Here is a 12,765-nt window from a genome sequence, read left to right as displayed (position 1 = left end):
GGGTCGCCACCTTCTCAGGACGATCAGGACTGAAAAGTGAGCTCACTCTTTTTATTTGACAAACATTTTTCTTTTCAATTTGTCCAGAAGTATGTCATTCTAAGTATATCATTAATCAAAGCCTAAATCACTCTCTCAATCTCTCACTTTATCCCTCTTTCAATCAGGGTTGAGTGGTTAGGGGGGGGGGGGGGTTGACTGGAGGGACTGGACGGAGGCCGGGTTCTGCAACCAACCTCTGCCACAAACGTCCAAACACTGTGAGTGACGGTAGTTGGATTAATTTATATTTATGAAAATTACTATAAGTTTAAAAAAAAAAAAAATAGAAGTTCACTGAAAAAAAAACAAAGGTTTCAGGATGTTATAGTTAGGAAATAGAATTTAAAAAAACATGGAAATGTATTCAAAAAACGAAAGGTTACAGGGGCGTTATAGTTAAGCTCAAATTTTAATCATATAAAACCATAGAAATGTACCTGTTATAGTTAACTTTATCTCAAGTAACCATAACTCATGCCATCACTGTGCACTGCTAATTACTCCACAAATTATGGCACTCATGACATCTTTGATTATATCATTGTTAATATCAATGTAATATTTGTGTTCATTATTTTGTTTAAAAAAACTGTGCATGGCGGGGCACGAGTTAATAGTTACCTAAGGGCGGCACGGGTTATAGTTACTTGAGTTAGCTCGAACTATAATTGCTGAATCTCTAAGGTTTTGTACATTTGAAATGTGAGCCTAACTATAGTGTCTTGTAAACTTTGTTTTTTTAAAGTGAATTATATATAATATTTATCAGCACTTTTGGTTGGTAAGGTACAATGTGTAGTAAATTGTAAAGTTCCAACAAATTGTACTACGTGCATTAAGTACCACATTGTAAAGATATGCATGGTGTCGTCTGACATTCATGCAGCTGTGTTTTGAGGCCAGTTCAGACATCTTCTGCTCATTTCTAGCAGACATTTCTGCGGTATTATCTCTGGTATTGGATCCCTTATATGGACTGTTGTGTCCAGTTCTGGAGCCCTCATTTGAAGTGTTTCCACTTCCAGAGACTCTTTAAGCACTGAATACAGTTCAATATGCCATCTTGTTGATTTGTGTATTTCTGGTGGCATCAACTAATGTATCTCATTCACTTCTGGTAGCCATGTTTTGTGCATAATATTTAGTGATGGAGGCATTACCTGGAGTATTAATTCAGTTGTGTAGCCTTCATCTGGGATACGGTATTATTTTTACAGTCCTTGTCTGGAATTTCTGGTTCTTTTGGCCACATATTTTAAGTTGTGAGAGGCATACCTATAGGATACGTAACCTTAGTAGTATTGCCTTGTTGGCCTCATAAGGGATTTTTTTGGTTTCTCTTTTTTAGGATTTCAAATTGTATTACAAGGTACAGTGCAGTATACATTGATAAAGACATCCCTGGACATAAAGTTAGGGCATTCACCCATACCATAGGTTAGTAAAGTAGCACAACAGATTGATATTTAACAGATAATCCACTATCGATAATATTTAAGATCAGCAATATCTACCTGCATAACAGCAAGAAGTTAGCGTTTCTTGCCCCAACAAAGGAAACCTACAAGTATTATAATCTACAACTGAACAATCATAATTTGCATTAACATTGTGTGAAACACCCTTCCCTCCCTCCCGTGCCCTCCCCCTTAGCGTCCAACCGGTTATCCTGTCATACAGTGAGGGTTATTCTCAGTTCTTCCTAGTGCTTCTTCTGCCAAATTTTTGAATGTAGATATTCAGTAATTCTCAGATATACATGCCTTTGCCTCTAAGACTGCTCTACCATCCTGTCACTGTCAGTCACCCAGTTTGACTGATCTCCCTCAGGTGGCTCCAGCAGTGCTTGCGTCATTGTGCCCCAGCCCATTTGAGCAGTTCTCTCTCCCAGGCCTCCCTTGTCGAGGATCGGGCACTCAACCATCTAATTGTTGTGCACGTTTTTGGCACTGTGAGCCCCAGTATTGTGTAGTGCCTTATTAGTGTCTTCATCTGGTTGTCAGGGATTAGTCCCAGTACACATAGATTAATCTGGCGTGACACTTCCCATCCTGTCACACACTTAAGACAATATCTCGTTCCAGTAGGATAAGACAACTGAACAGTGCCATATCACATGCAGGAAATCCGCCACCCTTGCGCCACATTGGGCACCATGCTGATCTCTATTTGGGTAAATGGAGTGCAACCTCTGGTGTACAGATGGACCATATTGTACTGTATTTACTTAAATCTAGCACATTGACTCTCTGCAAAACCCTGTGTGTATTTTGAGCCAGGCTTTGGGGGCGATAGTCTTGTCACTAACCTTGCTGCCAGACCTCTTCTATTCGCCGTGGCACCAGACACTTCCATGCGTGCAGCATATGGTATAAGTGTGCTATGAGCCTGCATCCACTTGCTTAGATGATATAGTGACCAGTGTGTGTGAGGGCTCAGGGGCCTCAGAGAATGTCGGCCATAGCTTGTGTGCTTTAGCTGCAATTTTAGCATGCCTTCCTGCCATGACCTCTCCAAATTAGGATCGCCATCTACCCACTGAACAGCAAACTGCAATTGTGCCGCTGGACAGTATAGCCCCCAGTTCAAGAACCTCCATCCCTCCTTTGTTACATTCTTTCTTCAGGTTATTGAGATCTACTCTCCAACTCTTACCAGCCCAGAGGAGTTCCACCAACAGGGAGTTCAGTTCTCAAAACACCCCTGAGGAATCTCGAACATAGCACCCTGCATGACGTTTAAGCAGCACAGTAGTATCACCATTTTTATTAGAACAATTATCCCCATCAGGGACAACTTTAAAGTGTTCCTTCACTTGATTGAGTGGTGCAAATTACAGAGCACTCTGTCCAGCGTCTAATTGGTACGTCAGCTGCCCTTCATCTCCAAGCTTTATGCCAAGGAACTTAACATTGTCCACCCCTAACCCCAACCCCGTATACCCCATCCATGTAGGGTCTGCCTTAGTCAGCAGGCCAGTGGCTGCATCGCATTAGCGAAAATCAGTGGGGATAGCAGGCAGTACTGTTGGTGCCCCTCTGTAAGGCAGTCTGCACTGAGACTAACTGTCCTGTTACCACCTTTGCCGTTGGGCCCTCTTAGAGCAACTTAACCCAGTTAATATAGTTGCACCCCAGTTCCATTCTATCCAGCACCCACAATACATAGTCCTGTTCAGTATCAAGAAATGCAAGCGCATACTGGTCATCTTCCAGGACAGGCACATGGAGAACATGTGCAAGCCTGTGCAGGTTGCGCAGTGTATTCCTCTGTGGGATAGAACCAGACTTATCTGTATGGATCAGATGTGGAAGATGGGGGAGCAGTATTGCCGCCTAGACATAGCTGAGGATTTTGTGATCAATATTCAGCGTGGAAAGTGGTTGGTAAGAGCCCGCCTCCATGGAGTCTCTACCCAGATTCGGTATCGTTAAGATTATGGCTTCTCTCATGGAGTCTGGGAGCACCCTCTTTCCAGTGCCTCAGCGTACACTGGCAATAGTTTGTCAACCAGGGTCTCGGGAAAGAGCTTAGAAAATTTTGCAGGAAGCCCGTCACCTCTAAGCGCCTTAGCAGGTCTCAGTGTGGTCAGTGCAATCAGCAATTTCTGCTGTCCAGAGGTGCCCCCAGAAGCTCACAGTCCTCAGAGGAGAGTTGTGGGAGTGGCAGCTTCACCAGATGTACTGTCAGTGAATGGTTCTCCATATCACATGAAGGTACCGTGTCCACTTACTGCAGAAGGGCTTCAAAAATGTCATTGATTGCCTGCTGAGTGTGTACAACTTGTCCCTGACTGCCGAAATGGGCTGTACCTCTGTCTCGGATCTAATCAGTCGTGCCAGCAAGTGTCCAGCCGTATCACCATTCATGTCCCTGTGCCGCTGCCGCATAGTTTGGATTTTTTTTGTAATGATCCCATAGTTCATATATCCTGTGTCGCTGCCTATCCCAATCTCCCAGGACCTCTGGATTGGTGGACAGTGCTCTCTTGAGTGCCCCCAGTGCTGCCTCCTGGTGCTTCAGATCCTTCCATTGTTCGGCAAATACCGACAATGGTTGTAAGGCATACCCCATGGAGCACCACCTTCATGGCTACCCACTCAGTCTCCCTGCTGCTCCCGCTATCCCCGTTATGCTCGAATTATTGTGCGAGGGCCTCTGTCAGGGTAGCCTTAAAGGCCTGATCCTCAGAGTATCAGTCTTGATCATAAAGGGTGTTTTTCAGTTTAGAGTCCTCCCCTGAAGTACAATTGTCAAGGCTGTGTTTGCAGTGTTGTTAGGCCCAATTGTTAGGCCAAAATCTGTAATATTGTACCACTTCTGAAGGGCTCATGAAAAGCATTTTGTTCTGCACTTTATGCCTTATCTTAAGTATGCTATCCTGTCTTATCTGGAATGGCCAGTTCTCTACTAGTTTAGCCCCTTCTGAAAGGTTAATCTGCAGTGTTGACCTGTTCTAAGGATTCATTGGCACTGTTGCATTCAGTTCTGGAGGGCACCTCTATTGTGCTGTATGACGGTCCCATCAAAAGGATTGACTAGTTCTGGAAATCAAATTTGGAATGTTATGTCAATTTCTAGAGACCGCCAACAGCCTGTTGTAGCCATTTTGATTGGTAGCTTAAAGAATGTTGTATTCTGTAGTGGAGCCATGATTGAGAGTATTGTGTCTAGTTTTGAAATCCTGATAGTGAGCATCGTCCTGTAGAGATTTAGTATAGAGTTTTTTGTCTAATTGTGGATGTGCTTTCTGACATATTCTGCAGTTTTGGAGTCTGGTTGTAGAAACCGCATTTAGATTGATTTAAGTGCCTGTAAACTTGGAGTACTGTGCTCAATTTGTGGTGCATCCTTGAAATATACCGATTAGTTTTGAAGGCCACACTTTTCACAGTATCAGAGATTATAGTTCACTAGCGGATCCAGTCCAATTTTGAAGTGGCTATCTGGAGTACTACACTAATTGTATCTAATTCTGGAGACTGACACTGATTATTTTTCAGCCCACTTCTGTGTGGAGGCACTTTAGTTGTTTTGTCCAGTTGAAGGGTTTTCATATGGAGTGCTGGGTCTAATTCTGGAGGTCCATATGAAGTATTGCCTAACCTTTACTGCTTCACCTGAAACTTTGCTGCTATGTTTAGATATTGCTTCTGCTGTCTAGGTCCAATTCTGGAGTCATTTATACTGCTGTGCTCCAGTCCGATGTCTACATTTCTCTATTTCTTTATTATGAGGAATGTATCCTGTGTTTCCTTATTCCCTGTATGTACGCAGAGAAACCCTTAGAAGGAAGCTGGGAGGTTCTTTCCTCTGGCTTGCACGTGACTGCTCGTCTGTGATTACATGTCCTGCGTGCATAAATGTTGTATGGTGTCATTGTGAATTTACAGGCATGGCTAGGTAGCACCTCATGTCTGAGGAGGTTATAAGACTTGCACGTCTTTGACCGTTCTACAGTCGTGGTCACAACTTAGTTGTTGTCTCGTGTTTTTTGTTTGACATGTTATCTGGGGAACCATGTGGCTTGACTCGTCAGAGTTTCTGTGATTGTTGTCTTTGTGGATATTGGGGTGTTTAACAAGGTGTTGTTTGGTGAATGTGTAAGCTAAACATGTTGGAACGTGAGTAGTTGTGAATAATTGTCACTGTACTTAATATGCGTTGGAATGGCTGTCCTTTGTTTCATTGTTTGTAGGAAAGAGGTGTGGGTAGTATCCTTTTTTTCTTAATGCTAGTTTGCCTGGGCTGATGTCTGGAATATGACCTGAGAATCATATAGTATTGATGTGTGGTCTTGAACGAAAGCTAGGAGATGGGGGGGGATAGCTGCAGAGAGGTTGGACCCCTGTCAGGACCTATCTGCTGTTGCTGGAGTCTGGGGTCCTACCATGAAATAGATGAGTGACTTCAGACTCATATATGAAGACCGTAACTACAACACAACATTTCATATGTTGCATCCAGTTAAGGGTCCCCGTCTGGAGTTTCGTGTTACGTTCTCAATGCTTCACCTACAGTATTAAAAAAGACTCCAACACCCTACTAATATGGGCGGAAGACTGATGATACGACAACACATCATATACATTTGGGACCTAAAAATATTATTACTTTTTCTCTTTTGAGAGCACACTGTTTGGACATTTCTTAATTTTAATGATCAATATTTTGGACTAATGATCACAATAAATAATTTGAACAAATAGAATATTATGTTGAACGAGATTGTCTAAATGAATTTCTTATTTTATATTGAGGAGCTAACTTTTTTCTTCCTATGGTAACATACCATTAAAGAGATATTTCTCTAGGTTCCATATTAAGGATTATGGGAGATAGGATTAAATAATATGCTATATATTTAACAAAGTTTACGATTATTTATAACTATTAAGAGATCATTGAACAATGTTAATAGTATAACTGTAATTGATACTGATGACTTAGTATCTTGAAAAGATTTTCGAATTGTGTTTCATTATGACCAAACAAACATCTGTGTAACTTACAATTTGTTTACGTACGGGTGCCTCACTTGGTGGTGTTTAGTAATCATGCTGGTCCTGGTATCTGCTCTAGTTTATACACATTGGCAACAGATGTGTAATCAGTGTTAGTAGCACCATATGTAAACCTTATACTTCTTGAAACTGTAGGGATGTGCATTCAGGATTGTCGTTGTTGCCTTGTGTTTTATTCACCTACAGTATTGCCAGTGTACTTAGAAGCTTCACCCATTAGAATTAACCCAATACTACAGTCTCCTTCTGTAGTATTGTATTCAGTTTTGGATGCCACGTCTGGAACGCTGTGCCTAGTTCTACAGGTACCTTGTGGCCTATTGTGCCACCACTAGAAGTCAATCCAGTGTATTGTTTACAGTTTTAGAGTGTACATCTCGATTCTAGTTAAGTAGACTTTACTTCTAGTGTTATATTCCGATCTAAAACATCTGATTCCAGTTAGAGGTCTACTTTTTTTAAGTATGACCAATTCTAGGGGCTGACCTACAATTTTTGTGTCTAGTTTCCGTTGCTGTATCCTGAAATATTGCTACTATGTGTAGAGATTTCGAATTGCATAGTGTGTCCAGCCGCGGAGGCCTCATCTGTAGATTTGTGTATTATGAAGACCACATCTAGAATGCAGTGTCTAGCTCAGGAGTTCGTCTAATTTATTTTAACGGAGATTTTTATAGCAATGCATTACAATTACTATAGTTGCGAGTGAGGCGAGAAATGACAGCACTTCCTTTATAGAGGAGGTATTTTGTATCACGGAGCGAACATTGACCAAGTCTGGTATACAAGACTGAAGGCTGGATGGGAAAGTGAAGATGATTTGAGAGTAATGAGAGCAAAGATGGTCAGAGAACCCAAACGAGAGGTGATAACGTCCCCAAGAGAGGTGGTGAAGAATGAGAAAAGGTGTGGGGCAAGGTTGGAGACTTACACCCAGTGGGAGTGTGGTGGCTTTTGATATCTGAAGTCATAGGCAAGAGAGAAATAGTCTGTAAAGGTAAGAGTTTAGCTATTCTTGTGTGAACTCTGTGAGTGTAGTGTTTAGAGTGGGTAGTAGCGTTTGATGCTCTACATTGTCGAAGGCAACAGCTAAGTCTTAAAGTATGTTTTTAAAATAAAAACTATTGTGATGAGTCTGTTAAAGATGGATACATGTGAAAGTGATGTGTTAGTAGAGTGAAGGATGTGACAACCTGACACCTTTCAGTAATTTGAGGAGCAAAAGGAATTGGGAAACCAGGCAAGAGACAAAGGCTTTAATTGTTAATGCCTCTAGTTGAACAATCCTGAGATATTGCCCTGATAAATATCCTCTAGGCAGACTTTTCTTGGAAAGAAAAATTTTAAGTTTCCGGGTACCTTTGTGCGTATGACCCATCCCTTCACAATCTCTTCACTTTCTCAGATAGGACTTTGAAATCCCCGAAGAATTGCCATTTTCTCTGCCTATAAAGACAACCAACCCAGCACACAAGTGAAACTCCGCGGCGCACTTTGCCTTTTTCTGTAGAATTGTGCTCAGGTCTAATGGATACCTAGGCCTTATTGTGTCCATCTCTGGATGCCTCATTGGACAGCGAGGCTTGTGGACGGTTGTGGAGGCCTCTTTTTGAGTTATCTGTCCATTAATGGAAAGCTCATTAGATATACTACATAAAAAAATCGGAATTGTTAAACTGTTTGTTTTAAAAAACGAGAAAAAATTAAAAATATTAAAAACATAAACAATTTAGGGTCCCAGCAGTCGTCTTCCTGTTGTACTTAGGGGTAACTAGTCTGAATATTTGCACCTAATCGGAGAAGAACGTGCGTTTCTGCAATTTTCGGAATTTGAGAGGATATCGTGAATACCGTGATGCGTACGTGCTCACGTGCCTCCTGCAAAGCTCCATTTCTCTAGTTATACATTGCAAGAACCAGTCCGTATACTGTTTCCCCACACCCGACATTTTCAACATTATAACAATTCAGTTGCTAACCTGACTGTACCCCTTCTATTACCCAGGTTACATCGAATAAAGCTTATGGTGACCTCAAATTCAAACATTCTTGTCCAATCCGTCTAGGTATTCTTCAGATGCAGTGTAAGTAGGATCTGTCTTTTACCTTGCTCCCTCCAGATCTTTTACATCACTTTCGGAAGTGGACTCATTATTTTGCTCTCCTTAACATTTGTAGATGGGGGCATGGTTTTACTGTTTCTGCCTTGTACGTGCTCTTTCAAAGAAAGGTGTCCGTCATGCAAACCGCTGTGATAATATCAACATACGCTCTAAACTGAGATACTGGTGCTGTTCCCTTCCAATACAAACCAATGTCTCCTCACCCATGCTACGTACAATTAACGCCAAACCTTGGCTAGCTAGGTGCAATGTCCAGATTTATCATTTGTGCAGTTAGAGGAGTAAAGTACAGTTTCATTGTGCATGTAATGTGTAAACGCTTATTTTTTTTCTTTTCCAGAGACCTTTCTCACATGCATTTCTTCATGTGTTCTGTGTAATCCGTAATTAAGCATGCTTTGGTTACTGGGCCTTGTAGCAGTAACATTTGGTTTAGGTAATGCAATGTGTGTAACATATAATGTTCCGGGGAAGATATAGTTTTATATCAATGTGATTCTTGCCTTTTGAATGTGTTTTACAGAAATTAGTTTAACGATGTGGCCTTACAGTCGATTGATCTGTTCTGTCCTTTCAGGGAGTCTTCGCTGTCGGTGGAAGTGGCTCGCCAGCGAGAGCTGAAATGGTTGGACATGTTTAAACACTGGGACAAGTGGGTGTCGCGCCGCTTCCAGAAGGTAAGTGTGGATTGTAGCACCTATATTTCCAGTGAAGGAGGTTGGGGATACAGAAACTTATAGTCATTCACTAGAGTTTTCACCACGATCCACCTGGGAGGTGGTTGGAAAGGATGTTAACTCTGTGCTGTCCATCACCTTTGTTAGAAGGCAAAGCACGCTAGTCATTGAAAATCAAGGGCCTGATTTAGAACTGAGTGGAGGGGTTACTCTGTCACAATGGTGACGGATATCCTGTCCGCCGAGATCTAAATCCCGTTCTATCCTATGGGATTCAGATTTCGGCGGACAAAATATCTGTCACTGTTGTGACAGAGTACCCCGTCTGCCAAGTTCTAAATCTAGCCCTAAGTGTCTTATGTAGACATGTCACCCGTTCAGATGTAGCAATGATGCTAGCTAACCAGTTTTTTTCCAGTGATGCTCGTCATTTTTAGGTCTCACCTACCAGACAGCACAAGCAAATGGCCTTTTGTTGGTTTACTTAAAGCCTACTGTGGACTTAAATCCTGCCAATTGTTCACCGTTGGCTGGCTTTTTTGTGTCACTCATTTGCGTGCTTCATATAATTTAAATTGTCTTCCTCTTCGTGTGTTTGTCCCTACCCTGGAGCATTTACCATCCTTTTAATTGGCTGACTTGTATCCTTCTGGTGTTCACTTCAGGGAAATGCTTGTTACTTTTGGTTAAGCATTTCACAAGGGTGCATGTGTTTTCCAACTCTCACCCTCACGTCCTTCCCTTTCCTCCTCAAAAACCCTTCCGCTCGCGTCCTGTACACCTCACTCTCTTGTCTGCTTCTCCCCTGCCAAACTCCTCTGCTGCTGTATGTTGCTCACTCCCTTCTGTGCTGTTTTCCCTGGCCTCTCCTATCCTCTCGCTGTTCCTCACCACCGCACCTCTGTTGCTCCTGTCCCACCCGCCCATTGTGTGCCCATTTTTAATTTAGAGAGCAAGACGGCAAATTATTGACCAACCATCCGCTTTGCAAAAAGCACTTTTGTGCTAGTGAAATTTAATTTATTGGTAAATAAAAAAAAAAAATGGCACTGCCTCATTTCATGTGTGCACACATTCATCATCACTCGTGTGCACACCTATGAAATGACGTGCCCAGTAGCAGCGAAAGCCTTTTTCCTTTTTTTATTTTTTTATTTTTATAAAAGGCAAGACCTAATGGCGTTACCCTCCCACTCTGATTAGTTCCATGTATTGATTTATTGGTGTTTACTTGATTATTAGTCGCTTCTTTCATGGATTGTAGGTGAAGTTAAGATGTCGAAAAGGAATTCCATCTTCTCTACGTGCCAAGGCATGGCAGTTCCTGTCTAACAGCACAGCGCTTATTGAGAGGAATCCAGGAAAGTTTGAGGTATGTGCTGGAAAGGTGATCAGGGGATAACGAGCGGGGGAAGCAATGCATTTTATTTAGTGGAACTGGTAGCATTTTGTGAAGCAGGTGCTGAAATAATTAGAAAATGTTGCCTAGCTCTCAATTACCGTGAGACTGAGGCATCTGCAGCACCCGTGGTTCTCTCTCTAATATGCTTCTGGTGTTTATGTTGGCGTCAATCATTTCTGGTTTGATTTGACCCCTTGTGTTAGTAAAGACCTCTGTTAAAGCTTTGAATAACCTGCTTATTCTGTGTACATTAAGAATTCTGTGAGTACGTGATTTCTCTTTCTTACCTTATGGGTAAATTTACCTTATTTCCCTGCCTGAAGTGTGGGTTTTTGTTTACTTGTTTTTACATTTATTTATTTATTTATTTTCAAATGTGCTCATCTGTCTGCCAATAATTTTGAGCATAGAATATTCCCCACCGCAAGAATGCTGCACGAAACTTGTAGAAAAAAGTTATTTTATCCATTTCGTCTGCCCTTTTCAACTCTTGGCTTACCACCCTACTTTTGTAGTTTTCACATGCTGTAGAATCCAGCCTCGAGTCGATACGAGAGAAAAGCAGGTCATATGGTAATGAAATTTGCTCTAAGGATGAGTGTTAATTTGATACCGTAGTATATTTCTATTATCACCCCCTCCCTTCCGGCAAAGACTAACATCTGTTGTTAGCTAAGATTTTTCATTTTTGATCTATTAATTATATATAACGTGTAGTGATAGAGCAAACTTTCCAGAGGAATAGCATTTTTTGTTTTGCTACTAACTTTGGTACCATTTGACAAATCTTCACAAAACTTTAAAAAAATATATTTCATCCTCCTTTTCTTCCTGGAAAGTTTCAGGATGATCATCATGCAGGGGCAAAGAAAAAGTGGGTCTCAAAAATCACTTTTTCTACGTGGGTTCCACTGCAAAGTTCGGACAGTGCTGCAGCAAAAATGGCTGAACTGAATTTTATCGAATTTGGCATAGTAGGCGTTCATTTTGTGAATTCATGTAAATCCATTCAGTAGTTTTGGAAAATGAATGTTCAAAAGTTTATAGACATTTATTGTTGGTCTGGCATTCAAAAATTTAAGCCACCTGATTGGCTGAGAAGGCTTTTAGTCCCGTCTTGAAAACGTATAAAAAAAAAAAAAGTGCATAAGGGGGCAAGATAGGGATATATATTGTATCATGGTTCTGCAAGAGACTGAGGGACCGACAATAATATAAGAAAAAAAAATGACTGCCCGCTTAAAGGGTAAGTGGTGGAGCATTACTGCGCTCTTCAAAATGGTCCCAGGTGGTCAGTGCTCCGGGACCAGGGGAAACCTACCCAACTTGAACCTTTCTGACAACTAGACACCGGGGAGTACAGGGTAGTGTGACTTGTTTAGTTCTCACCAGATTTTCTATCCAGAGGCCCTTCAAACCTCAAACTGTGGCCAAAAACAAACATTTTCCTCCCATTTCTCTCAAGGAAATTTCTTGAATCTGTGAGGAGCCATACATTTCCTATCACCCATCATTCTCACATGTCTCCTGATATAAATGGCACCTTGCTTGTGTGGAAAGAGCCCAAACTAACTTGGCCAGATTACATCTTTCCACTGAAAATAAATAGTTTTTTTGCAATTCGGGTGCCATTGGATTTTGGGCACTAGCGCAGCTGGCACCCATGTAAACCTACCCAAACCCACACATTTCTGAAAACTGAAGGTCTGGTGGAGTCCAAGGTGGCTGACTTGTGTGCCTCTCATTAGCTTTTCACTTGCAAACCTCAAATATTGGCTAACACAAACACACATTTTCCTCACATTTCTGAGAGGGAAGGTTCTGGAAACTGTGGAAAGCGAACATTTCCAACCACACAGCATTCTCCCACACTTTTCGAATAAAAAAAAAAAAAATTAATAAAATAAAAAATGCCTTTCTTGTATGTGTGGGCCTAGCTCCCTCAAAAGGAAAGGGCTCAAAGTGCAAAATGGGCAGGTCAATTTTTTTTCATTAAA

At 41.6% G+C, this 12,765-nt stretch overlaps 1 protein-coding gene across 1 annotated transcript in view; it reads left to right on the top strand.

The window, feature by feature from the left end:
• TBC1D10B (TBC1 domain family member 10B) overlaps positions 1-12,765 on the top strand; it is a 255,385-nt gene that overhangs the window by 99,407 nt on the left and 143,213 nt on the right. The window contains exons 2-3 of the mRNA XM_069244376.1: positions 9,267-9,366; positions 10,631-10,738. Of these exons, the coding sequence (XP_069100477.1) occupies positions 9,267-9,366; positions 10,631-10,738 (208 nt within the window). The remainder of the gene's footprint in view (positions 1-9,266; positions 9,367-10,630; positions 10,739-12,765) is intronic.

Source organism: Pleurodeles waltl, chromosome 7, assembly GCF_031143425.1.
Source record: "Pleurodeles waltl isolate 20211129_DDA chromosome 7, aPleWal1.hap1.20221129, whole genome shotgun sequence".
Lineage (NCBI taxonomy): Eukaryota > Metazoa > Chordata > Amphibia > Caudata > Salamandridae > Pleurodeles > Pleurodeles waltl.
The sequence above is the reverse complement of the archived record's forward strand: the minus strand, read 5'-3'. Positions and strand labels throughout refer to the sequence as shown.